Raw genomic sequence first — 19,883 nt, forward strand, 5'->3', positions numbered from 1 at the left:
AGAAATTGCTGTTGAATTAAGTGGATCGCTACGGCAGCACCGCGGTAATTTAGGAAGTGCTGGCAGCTCAAGCTGTTACTGCTGCTGCCTCTGGTAGTTCAGTGATGTACACAGACAGTATGCGGAGCTTCATCTGAGCAGGACAACATGATGGAGCTATGCGGACACGTGAACATTGCACCCGTACGTGATGTAGATATGATCGTTGAACACAACCTGCTGCTGTAAATATGATTATTGAAGGTTTTCTATGCAAGTGTTTTCTCTCATTCCGCCACAATATCATCACACATTGAACACCGATACCGATCCGACGCCGGTGTGTCATCCAATATATACAGTATATTACTGTGAAAACATCTCCCTCAAACTATTCATCCAGATTTAATAACCTGTCTTCTGACCGGCAGCCGGGATGATATAAACTCTGATAACGTCCCGTCTGCTCAATGAATGCTCCAGTTATTGACGACGCCGTCGGCCCGTCTGGATCCCATTATCAAAGTGTCTTCAAAGGAGACTAATTGAATTAGCGCGGGGATCTGTGATTGAAAGCTTTCTTTTAATGATGCATCGTGGTCTCGCGCGGAGCGTCACGTTAATCAAACGCCTCTCTGTCGCGACAGATGGGACTGTGTTGTGCTCTGCAGGATCAACACTATCGGGGGGCATCAGGACTCTTTGTTCCCAAGAAACTTTGAAACCAGTACACCTGGATTTCTCAGTAAGATGTGGGATGGCATTTTCAAATTTTGTTTGTTTTTTTCACGTTTAATCGCTATGCAAACCCTCCCCTCCCCGCTGATTGAGATCAGAAATCCAGAAGCTGAATTCAGTGAACACTCGGCTAAATTGAAGGCGAGACACGGCTTCTCTTCCACAGCCGGTGTCGGCCTGACACCCGACACCGTGCGGCACCAGCAGAGTCTCTCGCCTCAGTGACTGACCCAGTAAATAAGACACAAGCTGGCGTGCGGTGACGTCTGATCATCGCGTCCCTCTCGACACGACGACATGTGTCTGCGTTCATTCGGGCGGGCGGCGCTGACCCTTCTGAGTGCTTCTTGGATGAGGACACCTGGAGCTGTCTCACCTCCTGAGCGGGGTGCGACCGCTGACCCGGAAGCTGTCTCTAGCTTTTTATTTCTTTTTACTGGTCTGGTTTTTTTTTGTTCTCTGCGCTTGTTTTTTGTATGCCTTTTTATGAGAGTCATGTTTTTGGGTTGTCCATCTGTCCCATTCTCAAAACCGTGATATCGCGCCAACGTCTTGAGATCTTTTTTTGGCACAAACTCAGGACTCACGGATGAACTGATCAGAATTTGGTGGTCAAAGCCATAATTCAAGAATTCACATGCTAATAAGTACGACGATTACCACAGATGTCTAATACAAAATAATCAAACATTTTGGACAGACATGGATGAAAACGGCAATTTGACTGGTTGGCTGATGCCGACAACCTCGGAGAAGTCATTTGTTTTAAATCAGAGGGTTTTTTCTTTCACGCTAAACAAAGTTTGTCTTTTTAAATTTGTATTTGTATGTGACGAGAATGTGGAATAGTAGCTGAACTCCAAGTCTCATCCAGCTTTCCCTTCTGCTTCCAAACTCTGAGACAGATGGTGCGTCGTGGTCCTCAGGTCGGAGGTTAAAGCTGATTTATAGTTTGGTTCAGTGATTCATCCGGCCGTGGACATGTGGAGCCCTGCTGGAGAGGGCACAGTGACGGGCTGTGTGTCTCCTCTCCGTGGATCCGATGTGGATTCCAGTTGTGACGCCTTCTCCTCCCGGCTGGTGTGTTTGTCATTAGGAGAGGAATGAGCCTCTGAGATCTTCAAAAGACTAAAGTGCCTTTTTGATGTGAACACATTTCATAGTTTTCTATCAATACTTGAGGTGCACCGTTGCTCGTGCACATGCAGGCATCACTAAATATAAATCCTCAGTTATTCTCTATCTTTAGCGCTCACCCTCTTTTTGAAAGGTCATAAACATGATGGAACACACACATGCTGGAGATGTTAACGTTCAAACTCTTCGAGTCAGAGACGACTCAAATGTTTGTGTTTTTACGAATAGCCACCAGTATTGAATTTACCTTATTCGGTGGAATATATATAGATATTTTTTTAAGATTTCTCGAAAGAAGTCAAACTTGACGTTGGCTCAAGACGAGCGACCTAAAATAGTCTAAAACTGTCAAAAGTCTAGTTTAAATGTGAAGCTACGTCATCAAAGAATACAAATAAAAGATGTCCGTCCCATTCTGATGCCTCAATATCTCAGGATCGTGTTTTTGACGGACATGAATCGTGCAATACTGCAACTGGACCGGTTAACGGCGACTTACAGCCACGAGGCGATGATTCTAGTTTAACTTTGATTTGACTTAATTGCCGCCGTCGACGTTTCTCACAGTTGCATCACTGTAGATCTCCTCCCGTCGAGCCTTTTCACCGAGGCTGTCAGTCTGAAGACCGGCAACTCTGGCATCAAATCTAACGACGAGCATTCCGGAGGAAAATTCATTCATATTTAAACAGATTTGTGTCTTGAAATTTGAGTGTGGTTTCAGAGAAAACATAGAATCCAGGCACAAAGCCACAGCTTTCTTTATATTTACTCTACTTTACTAAATATTGTTTTTTTTAAACGTTGATGCAACATTTGAGATTTTTTCAACATGACAAACGTTTGCATTTCTTCAACCAAAGATTTTTTTCTTTTCTTTAGCTTCTCTCCATCTCTGCAAACAGCCTGTGTGTCTGTGTGCACACATCCACATCAGCTTGTATGTGACAGCGTGGTCAAAGTTGCAGGAAAGGGGAGCGGGCAGCACTTCATTAAAGTGCAGCATTACTCCACTCACTCTCTCCACCCCCCCCCCCCCCCCCCCCACACACACACACACACACACACACTGTAGTCGCAGACCTCTTCATTTAGTCTGAGAGATAGAAAGGACAGGCCCCAATGGATTCTCCTATTAATCTTTAATGAGCCCCGAGCGTGAAAACTGCCCGCTCGCCTCTCTTCCTCCACGTCCAGGAAACAAACAATGACTCGGCTGGAAAACACAACGGCGCTTCGCCCTCCTACCTGCCGGCCTGTCTGCCCTGCTGGCCATTAACCCCGCGATTCAGCCCTAAATTATTAATGTGACCATCTATCTCTCCGCTCGCCCCGGCCCACTCCCAGCGACGGGAATGGGCCGCGTCTGGATGGTGTGGTTGGGTTGAGTGTCTGCTTCTGGACGGTGGAGGGGGAAGCTGAAGAGAGAGGCTGATTGGTCCATCCGTCAGTCAGACCCTGGTCTAGTTGTTGCTAATGCTGGGAAGAAGCATGTGTTGTTGAACAGTTGATACCGCATAGTTTTTTAATTTTGTTCCTTCTCAGATATCAAAATGTGTCGTATGTTAGCAAAGCCCCCTTAAAAAAGCCCGCTAGCATGGGTCATGTAAACATAACCAACAAGAGACCATGCTACATGTGAGCATGAATAAATCATGCTGTGCTCCATTTGACTGAAAGTACCGCGTAGGTGTATCGTAAACAAGCGGGGCCATGACACAGGACGGTGTCCACCGGTAGACGGCCGTGATCGGAGGCATTATGTGTCTCAGGAACACCAAAAGTCACAAACATCCATCTGCACTCAAAGATAAAACAGGCGGCAACCTCCGGTTCTGCAGAGTGAAGCCGATACGGAAGCGTCTTAAACCTGCATTCTCTCTAATGTCCACCAGGGGGCGACTCCTCTGGTTGTATGAGAAAATGACTCTACTTCTCTCTTGATTTATTACCTCAATCTCTAGTTTCAAGTCTTCTTCAATACAGCATGATGTTCATTTGGTACATTATGGTCCATTTAGAGTCACACAGACCATAAAGCAGGGGATGCTTTAGGGCGGGGCTACACGGTGATTGACAGCTCGCTGCTGCTACCAGAGCCTTATACGGCGTCTCTACGTCACTCCTTTTCACTTTTAGGAAGCCAATTCTCTTGAGCACGAAACAGGAGCAGCCTGTCACTCCTTCAGAGCAGGTGCACCTAAAACCTTCATGACAGCAGACCTTTGGAACATCAGCTTCTCCCCACAAGGTCCATTGGTAGCTGCTCTGAAGCGTTCCATCATATCACAGGAAAATAGTCAGCCGCTGGATTTTGACATTTGAAGATTTTGTTTGTAAATTTTCCGTTAAAGGACTTTTTTTTTAAGCCAAAATGGATGAGAAGTCCTTTGAGTACTCCGAAACATGCAATTCAATGACAACAAGCAAACTCCACCTCCACAACACGCAGCTACCACACGAGCAGCAGTCTGCACTGTTTAAACCGCCATCTGTCTTTGGACAATTACCAACAGGAGTTCTGGGGAAATGGAGAAAAAGCAAACCGCTGCAGTAGATGGAGGCTGTTGTCATCATATTGTTCCGGAGTTGATTGGATTTATTGACCCACGGCAGCGACTATAAATGAATATATAACGCTGTAAAGACATTGTTTACCGCACACTTTCTCATTTATAATTGTCTGTTTGTTTCTCTTATTTTACTTCTGTCTCCATCACTTGCTCGCTCCTTTATTATCTTTGCTGCACGCTGACACACACACACACACACACACACACACACACACACACACACACCGTCTCTGTCTGGAATAGAATTGTCAGTGTGCAGCCAGCTTCCTCTGAGATGGTGCGTATTGAAATGAAGGGTCTGTGAGATGCCTCAGTGTGCTCTGATGAATGCCGATCTCATTTGCTCTTCCTCAGATAGCGACTCCTCTCCCTCTCTGATGTCCCCCCCGTCTCCTGATAAATATTGAACAGTGTTAGATGTGTTTCAGAGACTCTGAGTTGTTCTCTCTCCGTCTTTATCTGGCCTCGGTGTGCTTTAGAATGTGTGTGATTGGGTCTTGTATCAGGATCGTCCTCCGTACATTGAACAGAAAGTAGTCCACACAGTACGAGTAAATACATCTTATGCTTGCACCTCATGGTAGAACACATTTGTGGCTATAAGTGCTCATATCTTGAGTCCTTTATGGTGCCGTAAAAGATCTTGGAATGCAGCGCTGCTGTCCACTGATCCGAGAAATGCCTCTCTGTCCGTCTGTCTTCTTTATAGTCTTCCACATATACTTTTATCTTTCAGGCTGTTGTCAGGACATCAAAGCAGAGCAATTTAATGTCCTTTTTGTATTGAGGCAGTCGTGGCCCACAGTCCTCGAATGATAATACAGGAATACATTGTTATATACATATTGTTTGTCCAAGTGCTGAATAAGAGCGGGTGGAGTGACGGCATTTCTTCATTTAAAAGGGCACATACCATGGAAATGTTCCCTTGCCAGGGGTTGTTTGGGTATCTGGTGTCCCAACCCACAAACTGTGACATACAACAACACAGTCGGTGTTTAACGTGGGCAGCCTGGTTCAGAAAACAAAGTATTCCCCCCCCCCCATCGGAGTATCTCCACCCGTGGATTTGAGAACTACCTTTACAAAGGTGCACCATATTTTTCTTGCCAGCCAATCAGAGCAGACTAGGCTTTTTCAGGAGGGTGGGCTTAAAGAGACGGGCGCTAAAACAGAGCGTTTCAACACCTCTATGATGCAAATGTCTTTCCTCTCTGTTGAGATGACCAGTGTTCGATGCTCTTTCGTGCACATTGCTTATTGTTTCTTTGCACAGGACACATTGGATATGTTCATCTGTGAGAAAAAAAACACAACAGACAACAACTTAAAACATATAATTAAAAAAGATCTTTTTCTTGTTGATGACTCAAGTAAACTCACCGAGCACAGATGAGTCCAGACCTGTTAAAGTCCCTCTTTGTTGGCTGCTTTAAAACTCTGCTGGCTGATTAAATAAACAGTTTGCATTGTAAATCCATACAGATTACACACACACACACACACACACACACACACACACCTGCCCTGTAGCTGTACGTCCTCCTGGCACCCAAAGTGCCATGGCAACCGGCAGGCTCATTTTCATACTGATGATGAGGCGGCGGCGGCTGCTGCTGCTGCTCGCTCATCTCTCCTCTCCTCTCCGGTGTCGCTCTGAAATTTTAATGACCGTCTCATTTTTCTCCACTTTGCTCTCAGCGGCCCGTGTTTGTGCGTACGTGTCATGAGTCTCGGCTCCGGTGTTCAAACAGACCGAGTGTCCGTTTGACTGTTGGATACCAGAGGAGAACAAAGGCCATGTCATTGTCGATACCTTTCTTAAAGGGGCATGTATTTTTACACCTGTGGCAGACCACCTCCCATCTGCTCGCCGTGGCTTCGTCGGGTCAGCGGCTACGCCTGCGTTTTAGCTCCTGAAAGACACTTGAGTTTGTAACGGGTTGGGTGGTTCTGAGACGCTCAGACCCGCTCCTTCTGAAAGGACGTGTCACCCTGAAGAACGGGGTTACATCTCACTCGTCCTCTGCTCCTCTGTGCTTTGTTCCAGGAGGACGAGGCCGGAGACGAAGAAAACGGCCGGATCGAGCCGGTCGGTCGAGCCGACTCCTGCATGGACCACACCCCCGTGAGGTCACTAGAGTAAGTCCCTCGGTCGTGCATCAGCTCCGCCCACTTTCTGCCTCCTCGATGACAGTTTTATTCCAAAATGGGAACGGTCATACCTTTTCTCTCTCACTAAGAATCAATAAATCTGAACATTCACATTTGCACATTCATTGAAGATTGAACTATCCGTGTTTGTGCAAATGTTTTTTCCCCCCAAATACATTTGGAATGAAACTCATTTTAATGTCTCCACACCTGCATAACCCTACAAGAACTACTACTCCGTCCCTCTTCTGTAGTCTTGGCCAACGTTTCAGTAATTATAACGTTGGACTCAACGGATGTCGCTCAGACAGCCGTGTTGCCGTGTTCCCAGATCCCTGCAATTAACCCGAAGAGCTCAATTAAAATCAAACAGGAAACGATGGCCAAAACTAAGAAGAAAACGTTTTCCCCTTCAGCGCTGACCTGGGTCCAGCCGCTCTGGGTCCAGCCGCTCTGGGTCCAGCCGCTCTGGCCTCCCTTTCTCTACATAATGAGTACTTTGGAGGTAGACCAGCAGGTGCTGTATTGTCATCCAGGTTTGTTTGTGGAAAATCTCATTTCAACCCCGCGTTGTGATTTGCATAATTCTCTTTTGTGGAGGCAAAATGATCCTCGTCTCGCCATCGGAGCTCTCCCACGCACTAACCCATCCAGCTCCCGTTATTAACGACTGTGTTTTGTTTTGTTATTTTGCTCTGTTGCATGCTTCCAGTTTAATATGCAGGTATGGTATTGTTATTATTCCTATGATTTCCCAGACACTCTGGCTTCCCCCCCCCCCCGCCTCTTAGTTGTCAACAAGGGGCCCATTTTCCCTGAGCTAATCACAGTCATTGTATCAAAGCTGTGGGCAGATTAGATTTGGCATCTTGTAAAATGTGCCTGTGTTTAGATGTTTGACAGCCGCGCCGCCGGTATAATATATATAGCACTTTTGTGCGAGTCTGTTCTTTCCCTGATAATTCCTGTTTGTTACCGTTACAGCGAGCTAGACCGCTTTTTCAAGTCACTCATGGCGACTCATATCTCGATCATTAAAATTCACCATGATCAACTCTTTTTTATCACGATCAGCAATAAATTCCTATATTGTTCAATCCCGAGTCACCTTTGTCAGCACTGTTACAGTTCTTTGCGCTGTTAGCACTGTTAGCTGCTAACTGATATTCTGAGCCGTGTGGAGGCAACCTCTCGATCACAGATATGCTCTGAATTTGAATTATTATCAAGTGTGTTGCTGTTTTTCAGTTTGCACATCAACAGTCGTAACAAAGCTTCACGTTTCCTGGACCAAGAACTGATTTACACCTTAAAACGTCAAAAGTCAAAGCGTTCGACTTGAACTCAAACACATCGTGTCTTTTTCTGACGTGCTGCAATGTGAAACAAAAGAGGAGAAAAAACAACACAAGCTTCAGGCACCAAGCCTGTTCTTTGACCGCTTTGAACAGCCGTTTGTGGCGCATTCCAGTCGCACGTCTGCAGCACGTAGGATGAAGACGATGTGACACAAGGAGGACAGCGTTACACTGTCGATGAGTGTCTTCAACACGTACGTCAGACTTTAGCATCATTGTAGCATTGTAGCTTTTCTCCGACCCCAACAAACCTTTGCAGCATTTTTCAATTCAAGTGCATCCCTGAAGACCGTTCTCAGTGTCTCCTGATGCCTGACGTGTGTGTGAGGGTTTTGGTGTTCCTAGTTATTACTTATGTGAGTTTGATTTATTTGGATTGCTCTGTTTTATTGTCTTTGTCAGTCTCCTCCAACACCTTCTTGCTTTCTGATTTTATTTCACTTTTGTTGTCGTCATCATCTCATTTTCCTGTTTTGTTTTTCCCCACATGGTGTCACCCCTCTCCTCTCTCCTCTCTCCTCTCCCCACCCACCCACCTACCCTGGTCTCTCCGTCTGCCATCCGTCACCGTCTCCCAGAGACATAGTCAAACTGGTGGAGGTGTCAAACGACGGCGGGCCGCTGGGAATCCACGTGGTGCCTTTCAGTGGCAGGGACCGCAGGTAACGCTGCCCAGAGCAGAGTCCACAGGGCCTTACACACAGCTGAGAGAGACCCTTTCAAATAACTTGCTATTTGTGTAAAGATTGGTATGAAAGGTGTTTTATTGAAAACTATCTATTAGTCTGTACATTTACAGTTCTGTACTTTAACGAGCTGTGTTTAAAGAGAGACTAGTTTTGTGGGATCTTTTCACTTTTTCAGTTGTTGGTCTGATTTTTCCGCAGAGCCCAATGTCCCACTTTCTCCCTTCAGCGTAGAACTTGTCAGCCTTATTGTAGACTTGTACAAAATGAATTCACACTTGTTGAATTTGGTTTCACATACAAAAAACAATTGCAACCAACCTGGAGAGAAGTGTGCTGCATCACATGAGACACGCAAGACACACACATGCATACCGGACATTCCTCTTTGATGCCCACATGTAACCACTTCATCACTCATACAAACCCAATGACTGACACACACACACACACACACACACACACACACACACACACACACACACACACACACACACACACACACACGCACAGGGTTGACATCATGAAGCCATTTTGCCAGTTTACACTCATCAATCATGCTTGTTTAGGGTTCGCAGGTGACCGTCATCTTTCTCTCTCCGGCTGCTGTCACATCAGCTTTACATGATACAAAGGACACGTTGAACACACACACACACACACACCTGCAACATATTCTGTAGCACGCATACACAGCTGGAAAAAAAACTGTGAAGGAATTAGAGGAATTTCACATCTGGTTTAAATTTACCCAGCGAGTGAGTTTTCGGAGCGTTGTTGTCCAAGTCATACAGCCTTTCATAGTCGCTACAAGAATCCAGTTAAAAAGCTCAGGAGAGTTGAGTGTACGACATCGCTCAAAGCTGACATTTACACGGAGGTGCTTTGCATTATTGAAAGAATATTTAGAGTATGAAACCAGCGTGGACCAGTTTGAGTTGAGTCTTAATCTTCATGTGTGTTTATAGAGCAGAGCTGTTCTGCTGCAGCCCCACAAACGTCTGAGCTTTCTTTATGTACGACTCTTTCCCCCGAGACTCCATCAGCGACTTCAGACTCGCTGTCGCGCTTTAGTGAAAACCAAGATTATATCACTTTTCCCGACCGGCCGACTCAATCAACCTAAAAGCACATTTATAATGCACTGTTCTGTTATTGGGGAAATGTCAGTGTCCCAAGATTAAGATGCCCGGCTTTCATCAGAGGAGTAGCCCCCCCCCCCCCCCCGCCTGTAATCACATTTCCATTCATATTGAATGATAAGCCCCAGGCGAGGGCGAGCATTGAACCCTAAAATCAACCCAATTTACCTCAGAGAAAGACCCCGATGCACAGGGACACGGGCTGTATAACCGGAGAGGACTCGATTAGGTTCGGGCCCTCTTTCCTACCCGCGCTGGATTTTTCCTCCTCTGGCTCGGATCTGAAATCCGCGAAGCGCCTTCTTCAGGTGAAGTCTCGCTGCGGCGGCACAGGGAGGCACAAGCCGGTTTGCCACGCCGGATTACAGCGATGGACCGGCCCGCTAGCACGGTTTAACCGTTGGGCTTTCTGTCGCTCTAAGAAAGCACGTTCTTCATGTTTAAAGGAAAAGGGCAGCAGTGTTCCTCGAAATGAACACCTGCAAAGGATCCCCTCATTAACGTGCCGGCACACTGATTCTTGCGTAGCTGATTGTGTGAACGGGGATGTTTGTGTTCAAGAATCCATTTTCATAGCAGCAATAAAACGAATGCCACAAATCAACAAAAGTGGGAAACGCAGAGACTCTGAGTGACCGGTGGAGTCGTTGGAGTCCTTAAAGGGATTTGACCGGTGAGCCCACTAGACACAGACACGTACAGAAGAGGATTTTCCTCTGGACACGATATCTTTGGCAGGGTTCCGTGGTAATAATTCCAGTCCGGTATAGTGCACCTCAGCTCCGGCCAGCCACATTGAATCATCGCAGACGTCGTCCTGCATCTTGCTGACATGAACTTCTGCACCTTTCAGGACTCTTGGCTTGTTGGTCAAGCGTCTGGAGAAGGGAGGCAAGGCCGAGCAGCAGGGCCTCTTCCAGGAGAACGACTGCATCGTCCGAATCAATAACGGAGACCTGCGAAACATCCGCTTCGAACAGTAAGACGGCAGCTCACGGGAACCCCCCCCCCCCCCCCCGCTGCTGGGCTGTGGCGGTCCCGGGGCTTCCTGTGTGACCTTCGCTTCTTCCCTCGTCTAACACCTCCAGCCCTAAACACTTGCTGTTATCCTGTCTCCTCATGCCTTTGTGAGCCTCCTCTCTGCCTCGCTCCTGCTGCCCGTCACTGTGCTCAGCTAACCTTTCCCTGTTTAACTCCCGTAGGTCACATCCCCAAACCGCTGAAGCGGTTCCCCCCCTTGCAGTCCTCTAAGCCTTTATCCCCCCCTGTGTTTCGGTAACGGCTCCGCTGGACTCCTACTGTAACAGCTCTCTCGCTCCTAACATCCGGAGCCTCTGCTCTCACGCTTTCATGATGCCTTCCTAACCAAACCCTGCTGCTAACGCCGCTCCCTGCGTGCATGCCTCCACGCTGCGTCTGTGATGTTGCCTGCTCAGAAAGCCAGTGATGCATATCTGTTTGATCCTGTTCTCGTCCGTCAGCATAAATGTATATTACATGCAGATAGTTTTGGTTTTATTTGTTGAGGCTTTGGGTGTCTTATCGAAGTCATTTTTATCACCATTTTAATCTCTGCCGTGATACAGGGGAGCTTCACTCGAGTAGAAGTGTCTCTTTCGTGAAACAGTGTTCCTGTATTTTGCATAATACGAACATCATGCTGTCAGCAGGTCCAACAAAGGGACTGCCGTACTTCTTTGGCAGAAATAGTTCCAACACTCACTACCATTGTGTTGCAGTGGAGGCAGAAACCGAGATAAACACGTGGCAATTCAACCAGAACTATCGGGAGGAAAACCTGTGAGAAATTATCCAATTTGGGTGAACCATGAGTCAAGCAATGGGTGGGAAGAAAGCTTCTGTAGATTGTGCTGTTACAAGAGCGTCAACGGTTGTTATTTCACGGTGTTGTTATAAGAGAGCAGATTACATCGTGTCCGGCACAAATCTCAGCCTGAAATTGTAAAAAGATTCCGAGACGAGACCCCCGGGGAAGGTTATTAGTGGCTGGGAAATTCTCTCGGAGGGGGCCACGTTTTAGTCATTCCCCCGGCATTTTCCGGAACGTCCGTGCAGCTGTCAAGGCGCGAGGGAAGAGCGGTACCCGAGCTTTCTTTTATTGAAACAGGTGGTGCTAACCAGGCTCCGCTGCTACGGGGTGCTGACAGTCAACATAAGTTCCCATTCACACCTACTGTACATGAGCTCCCAGCACAACAAAAAGGGTTTAAAAGAGGATTTTCTACAAACTATCCGACCGACAGAGGTCTCCTTCGTCTGGAGCCAAGCGAGGGGATTATGTGATGGAGCTGTCGGGGAGGGGTCGGTCTCTTTTTAGAGCCGCTCTCGCTGGAAATAAGTATTAATTAACATGTCAGAATGTTCAGGTGGGAGAAGATGGGTTTTATTTATATAACATCGGTGCGCGTGTGTGTGTGTGTGTGTGTGTGTGTGTGCGTGTGTGTGTGTGTGAGGGAGAAACATCGGCTAGATGGGGTGCTTCTCTTGGCAAGTTTTGCAGAGAAAAGCGTTTGCTGAGAAATGCATTTAAATATCTTCCTCCTCCTCTTTTTGTCCCAGAGCCCAGAACATGTTCCGCCAGGCCATGCGCTCCCCGGTCATCACGTTCCACGTGGTGCCGACGTCGATGAAGTCCCACTACGAGCAGCTGTCCCACGTCGAGAGGAACCCGGCGTACACCTCGGGCCGCTTCAGCCCCGACTCCCTGACCGGCAGCACGGTCTCCGGCGCGGACCGCGCACCGCGCAGGATGTCCCGGCACGGCTCCCAAACTCACCCGCACTCCCATCCCCACCCTCTGGCCCACGCTCACCCGGACCACGCCGAGGGCTACGCTCCTCTGCCTCACCCGGTGGTCTCCGCAGCAAAGCCGCCGACGGGGCACACCCCCTCGCCTCAGAGGGGGGCCAACGCCACGCCTGCGGGAGGATACAGCAAAAAAGTCGGGAGGAGGCTCAACATCCAGCTGAAGAAAGGTGAGCTGAAGAGAAGTGGGACTACTTTATCACCCAGAGAGGCTGCGATGCTCGGGGCACCTTTCAATAGAGCGATGCAGCTGATGGAGTCGTGTTTTTTGTCACAGACAGAGATTATTTAGAATAGTTAAATGTGTGAGAAGACACACTCGTGATGAAAGACCCCCAATTATTTTAGGATGGTAGTTTTTACATCATTCGGTTTTTAAGATCTCCTCTGTCTCCGGACATAGAAGCGTGCAGAATGTGAGCACTGATGCAACAGGCTTAGAAACAAGGGCAGGGTTTAGCATGCTGATGTGGTGGAAATACAAAAGGGAGTAAAACTTTTGGTGACATCTCCTGAGCGCAGCGCTTTGACTGACAGCTGGCGCAGGTGGCACAGACCTCCGCCAACAGGATGCCAGGTGCCGGTGCCAGGTCTCGGGGGTGGGGGGGGGGGGCAGGGAGCTCGTTGATAAGCAGCCGCCGGCGCCCGTGTGCTGTCAAATGCCACGGCACGGCAGTCTGACGGGGGCCGCGCCATATGCCCCGTTGAAGTTCTCACCCAAATCTGTTCCCTTCCCTCGGAGGCTGAGAGTCCAGCCATGAACATAAAGCACAGAAACGCAGAGCTGCTTGTTGCATATTCCACTCTCTGCCTGGTCACAATACAACAATTAATAATACAAAACAAACCATTCTGTGCACGATGTGGCGGGAGATCTGTTCTCAGTCAAAGATGCCATCTTCCCTCATTCCACCTTTTGTTTGCCGTTGTCGGAGCAGACGTTTTCGGGGATTAACGGCGACTCCCGAGAGGCCGCTCGGCTCGTCCGTGTTGTTTTTCGAGTACCGACTGAAGCCCACAGCTTTGAGCGCAGATTAAACTCCCGCAGTTGTTTATGCGCTCCGGATCAGACGCCGGTCTCGTCGCAAGTCCCGGGGAATATCGGAATCAATCAGAGCATCCCCATCCTGCACAGGAAATTGCTTAGGTATGTCTCAATCAAGCTCATGAGAGTTCTACAGATCCCTCCTCCCTGTTTAAAGCCGGGAGCACCACAGGCTTTAACCGGCGACCACGGTGCCGCGCCTCGTCTGCCTGCGGGAAGTTGATTGGCTCATCAATGCAGGGGATTAGGGAGAGGATGTGAAATGGAATAGCTGAGTGATCTGCTACTCTTTGCATGAGCTCAGTCAGGATTAGGGCCAGTGTACTCCGATACAGCAAGGATGCTCGTTATTGTTCTCATTTTGACTTTGTTTTGAAATCGTACACGCAAGGTCATTTGGAACGGTTTCCCAGCGAAGCTCCTTTAAGCACATGCATGAAGTGCCCTGATCAGTGCTGGGGGAGAAGGATGGACTCGAGTGTGTTGATCTTGAGCATGTTGACAGAGGTGGACGTGCTGGAATAAAACACAGACTCTAGACCAAACTCCCGGCCCGCGGGCCACATCCGGCCCGCCACGTCATTTTATGTGGCCCGTGAATCCGCCAGCAACAACAAAAAAATAAAAATATATATTTTTTTTTTTTATTTTTTTTTTTACAGTTAGACTTGATAATAAAAATATCCCCATAGTCGAAATTATGAGATAGAAAGTCGAAGTTATGAGAGAGAACGTCATAACTATGATAGAAAGTCATAATTCTGAGATAGAAAGTCAAAATGTTGAGATACTTAAACACACAGGCACAGCAGCAGCTCTTTGGCTGGTTACTGTACACTTGGAATGTATTGTGAGTACATTGAAGACTACTTTAAACGTGGCTTTAAAAACACATGAAATACTTCATGATTGTGCAAATGCACCCTTGAAAGGATTTTAAGCTTTGAACAAAGTTATTGTAATAACTTGTGTTTGATATTTGTCTTTGATATTTTCAATAATAGTTTGATCTTTGATAGAGTCATGTGGGTTTCTTAACTAACTTAATTAAATTAAAGGATTTAAGTTATAATAACAGAAATGTGCTTAAATATATTTTTACATTTATATAACTGCATGTACAATATTTTTACACTTGAATAAACAACCATCAAATGCAGAGAGAGTTATTTACCAATATGTTAGGAGTAGTTACATTTACACAGTCTTACATTTACAACCGGCCCTTTGAGGGCGACCGTGATGCTGATGTGGCCCGGAGTGGAGATGAGTTTGACGCCCTGCTCCAGACAGTCATTTGTTCTCGCCACAGGTTGTTTTTATAGTTTCAAGCTTCAATTAAATATCAGGCAAAAGTATTAAAAGTCTTCAGGCTGCACTTACTTACTGGCAGCGTGTTATTGCATTCTTCTTACTTTAAAGCATTCAGTTGGGTTGCCTCACAATAAATCCTACTTTAATTATTTACGGTAAATCTACTTACAGCGCTGACAGGACGCACAGTTTCTCTTCATTTCCTGGATTTATATTTAACTATCTTAATAGTAGGAAGTCTGTTTGTGTTGTTGATGCTGTGAGATACAGGCGTGTGTTTTCTAATGGGTCATCATGATACGCTCTTAAGGGGCTGAAAGCAAAACTCACAAATGTACACAAACAAAATCACATCCGCCCACACGAGCACAGATCAATGAGACCGTCTGAAGATGCCGTGCACTGTAAGTACCAGGTCACACCAGAAACTAGCTGGGCCTGAACACTTGGTCGGTCAACTTTGGTTGTTATGTCCGATAGCCCAGCCCTACTGTGTAACCACTCGCAGGAGCTTCAGCTCAAGATCGATCCAGATCCCCTCACTTGACCTCCTCACCTTTCTTCTCACTCCTCAGGTCCCGAGGGACTCGGCTTCAGCATAACGTCTCGGGACGTTCCCATCGGCGGCTCTGCACCCATCTACGTGAAGAACATTCTGCCTCGAGGAGCCGCCATCCAAGACGGCCGCCTCAAGGCAGGAGACAGGTTGCTGGAGGTGAGCAAGTGAGAGTGCGCTGGTACCTCGTGCGTCTGCAGGAGTCGATGTACTAATTTAGTTTGAGCGATGGTGCTGATTGGTTGGACCAAAACAACAACTATGACATATGTGCCCCAGAGTGAGGAACTAATACTTTAATGGGGACATATCGCGCTCATTTTCAGGTTTCTACTTGAACCTGTTTATGTGCTTTAATGTTAAAAATGTTTCATGTTCTGAAACGCTCCGTTTTAGCGCCGGTCTCTTTCAGCCGCAAAAACAGCCCAGTCTGCTCTGAATGGCTTGCTCGGGAAATGTGTCGCACCTTTGCGGAGGAATAGTTCTCCAGCCGTGGGTGAAGATGGGAGCCGTACATTTGAATGAGCCTGCATGTGACATAAGAAGGGGAGCTTTGAATCACGTGTTTCTAATCGAGGCATCTCACAATAATGTGACTGGGTTGTCTTATTTCACATTTTGCGAATTCACTTAAAATCTTTTTTTCCCCATACGTCCCATTCAAATCCAACAAACGGGTGTTTTTGATGATTTTTGGTTGAGAAAAGTGTCACTAACTCCTTCCTATAACTCATTTTTTTGTAATTGAGCGTCCTGGAATTAAATCAAAGAACATGTTCTCATACTCTTCATATCTTGTGCAGCAGGATGGATCAGCTTTTATCCCACCTGATCCACAGGTTTATTTATTTCTTCTCACTTTCGGCTTTTTTTTTTTTTTTCAAACTAGTGATGAAATGACGAGTTAATCACCGTATTGGACCACAACTGTGTTAAAATGGAAGTGAGGATTTTCTGCTTGCAGCCTGTTAGGAACTGAACCCAGCCGCTGTGTCTCCTGCTCAGGTGAATGCCGTGGACCTGAACGGGCGGACCCAGGAGGAGGTGGTGTCTCTGCTCAGGGCCACGCCCATGGGCGGGGCCGTGGGGCTGCTGGTCCTACGGCAGGAGGACACTTTCCTCCCCAGAGACGCGGTACGTTTGTCATTCTCCATGCATGGATACGTGTAGATTATGAGTGTGTGTACATGTGTGTGAGAATGTGTTTTGTTCTCTCCTGTGCTGTCACGGTTGTCGTTAATCCCCGCAGCGAGTGCCGCGTCGTCTTCTCATTTTCCCGGCGAACACAACACGCTAGCCGAGCACGCAGATTGATCGTCCCGCTCCGCCGCCGCACTCCTCTCTTGTTACCGAGCCACGGCCAGCCTCACAGGGAAACCTGTAGAGCTCAATCTCTCCTCTTTATCTCCATCACCCTCTCCCCTCGCCCTCCCCCCTGTACCGGTCAGCCTCCCCTCTCCTTCCTCCCGCTTTGTCGAGTTACCTTCGCCCGTTTCTGCGTTTCTATTTCTCTCTCTCGCTGTGCTTTGCCTCCGGAGCCGACTCTCCAGATTGATGGATGTGGGGATGAACAGACGGGCGCAGGGCAGGTAGAAGGCGGAGAGTGGGGAAAGAACACAGGGCTTGAATATCAATCAGGTGAAGTCCTTCACACATTACATCGTACAAACAGCAATACAAATCTCCCAGTGCTGTTTCTTTGGGATGCTGCTTGCCGGCACTTTGTCCGGACAGATGCCTCTCACGGCCTTGCAACTTCTACAAACCGTTGCTAATACCGTCTGTGCGTTTGCTGCAACTGTTTGCCGTCCTCGAGGTTGTGTTTTCACATGACGGTCCAGATGTTCTACTTAATCCTCTCCGCGGAAAACCAGGTTTGATTTACCGCACATCTGGATGCTGTTTCAAAGTTGTTTGATGAGGAAGTGAGCTCACAATGGCCGAGGCGAAAAACAAGGCGGCAGAACACTGAGGCCTGAGTGTGGTTTTTTTTGTCGATGTCAGCAAGCTTTAAATCACGTTGGTGGTCAATGACTCTGTGCTATCTCTCTAGCCCCGCTGACCGGCTTTAACACACGCCTTATCGAGTTAAAGCATGATTAATGCCACCGGACAGCCTCGGCTCCCCCTCCTCTGGCGTCATAAACATGGTCTCTCCCAGCAGCCTCAGCAGTCACCGGGGGCCATTAGGGGCACAAGCAGCCATTCGCTTGCAAGTGCTGTCAATCAAACTGCTGATTGGTGGCAATTATCACAGCGAGGGATGCAGAGGAGGCTATTGGCTGCCACACTGGTCGATACTCCTCTTCAGATTAGAGCGCCGCGGCCATCCAGCTGACTCTGGGTATAGTTGGTAGTTGGATGGTAGGATTTATTTGATATGTGATTATCAGCAGCGGGGGGGCTCGAGGGAGACGAGGTCCAGAGCACAAAATGAGCAGCTTCAGTCTTCATCCAAAGCCGCGAGCTGTAGGCTGAGCATTCTCTCAAGGCTTTTAGGGAACAGGGCCGACAGAACAGCACGTCGGCTGACAAAGATAGAGCAATAACAGACTTTATGAAACAATAAAAACAAAAGCGAGACGACTAAGTGGAGCTCAATCAAAACAAGAGAGAGTCAAGAGAGCAGCACATTTCCTCGGCACACAAGTATGAATTAAAAATGTCAGTTACTAAGCTTGATGTATTAAACATAATGTGTGTAATGGAAATAATACAGTCGACAGCTGTCGTATTTGCAGCTCCCACATGCAGCAGGTGTACAACAAGAGAGCTCCTGAATTGACTCGCGTTTATGATCTTTGAGCTGCGGGACAAGCTGGATAACATATAATGATGGAAATACTTGTTAGGTATTCCACATTAATGTCAGTCCAACGTCGTCATTGCAATGTAAATTGGTATTTCTATGCTAATATGCTGTTATTGATGCACTGCACATTCATGCACACTCGATGCTTTTACTGCCTCGTTTTTTATTGATGTTCATTGTGAAGCGATTATACTTAAACACAGTCAGCTTTAAATCAAAGTATAGATTTGATTCCGAAAGAAAAATAGAATTTAATGCAATAAAACATCTTGCAGAAGTATTTTTGTTAAACCCTGAATAGAGCAGCCTGTATGAAGACCAAAGTGCACATTTTTAACGATCACTTCTCACCAAATAAAATTGTGTTCAAAGCACAATTTATTAGTCAATAAATACTCCGAAGATCAGAGCGTGCAAACACTTTTTTTTTTTCTTCATAACTCCGGGAAGAAAACGGTCCACGAAGCACTTCCTGTTGCGTGTTAAGAGTTGGCCTCAGGTCTCGTTTATCTGGATGAACGGAGAGTTTCTTCTTGTCTGGATTGTGGCAGCTGAACGGTGCGAGAGAATAACTCGCACTGAAACTGTCGGAGTGCGCGGAGGTTAAAAAATAGGACAGAATCCACTGCTGTCCTCAGCTGAAGATGTGCAAACACTTCAGTTGTTTCTGACCCACAGTTTATATTGCATTTCTCTGAGCGAACACGACCCGGCCATCACTAACCATCCGTCTGCCGAGGTTGATCATTTTCATATCCCGCGTCCACATTTCCTGGTCGCTCTGCTCCCGTTTGTCCATATCTTTGCCCTTCCACGGCCTTCTTGTGTTCTCTGATTATCTCTTTATTTGTCTGTAAATAGCTCTGCTTGATTACCTGTGCTTCTTCTGTCCCGCCTCCACCCTCTAGAATGCTGAGCCCCAGATGCAAAGCCCCAGAGAAGTGGTAAGACTCCGCCCCAACACCAGCCTGCAATTAAACACGCACTCCCCCCCCAAACCGCCTCCCCCGCTCCTTTATTTACCCTGAGCTCTCCTTTGCATGGTGTTATTAATCTCAGGGAAAAAAACACCGAATGTTATCACCCAGTTGGGCTTCTGCATGCATTCAGGGTCCACTAGTAAAGCAGCTGGTGAATCAAAGTGCAAGTCACTAGCCATGCGGATAAATGTTAAGTCCGTCACACTAATTCTAATCTCCATCCAGAGTTGCTCTAACAAATCACAATTTCATGCTTCGTCAGTGTGGACTGTTTGGGCTGCGCTGCAGAATAAGTCGCTCCATCACTCCCCTCAGAGCTGTATTGGTTTGCTTTGTTTGTTGGGCTGTGGATGAGGTTGTCAGTGTTGGCCGTCTTGCTGCAGACTCACTCTGATATGTGAGGTGAATAACAAACAGTCGGTTTAGTTTGTCTTCTGCTTTATTGAGGGGGCGAAATGTCAAGTCAGAGCCGACCGTGGCTCTCCCAGGGCCAGAGTGAGTTATTATACCCAATATAGAGGACTCAAAAGTGTCCCACGATGCATCGTAAAGTAGTGTACAACAGACCAAGCACTATATACCA

The 19,883-nt window shown here is 47.2% G+C and overlaps 1 protein-coding gene across 9 annotated transcripts in view; it reads left to right on the top strand.

The window, feature by feature from the left end:
• Positions 1–19,883, top strand: part of pard3ab (par-3 family cell polarity regulator alpha, b) — a 191,504-nt gene that overhangs the window by 74,313 nt on the left and 97,308 nt on the right. For 7 of the 9 annotated variants that reach the window (XM_079284636.1, XM_079284637.1, XM_079284643.1 and 4 more), the window contains exons 6-13: positions 6,478–6,569; positions 6,998–7,117; positions 8,518–8,601; positions 10,621–10,746; positions 12,348–12,763; positions 15,528–15,667; positions 16,514–16,642; positions 19,229–19,264. In XM_079284636.1, coding sequence (XP_079140762.1) covers positions 6,478–6,569; positions 6,998–7,117; positions 8,518–8,601; positions 10,621–10,746; positions 12,348–12,763; positions 15,528–15,667; positions 16,514–16,642; positions 19,229–19,264 — 1,143 coding nt within the window. The remainder of the gene's footprint in view (positions 1–6,477; positions 6,570–6,997; positions 7,118–8,517; positions 8,602–10,620; positions 10,747–12,347; positions 12,764–15,527; positions 15,668–16,513; positions 16,643–19,228; positions 19,265–19,883) is intronic. The other 2 variants (XM_079284640.1, XM_079284641.1) reach the window with 1 other exon arrangement.

This window comes from Melanostigma gelatinosum (genome assembly GCF_949748355.1).
Source record: "Melanostigma gelatinosum genome assembly, chromosome: 15".
NCBI lineage: Eukaryota > Metazoa > Chordata > Actinopteri > Perciformes > Zoarcidae > Melanostigma > Melanostigma gelatinosum.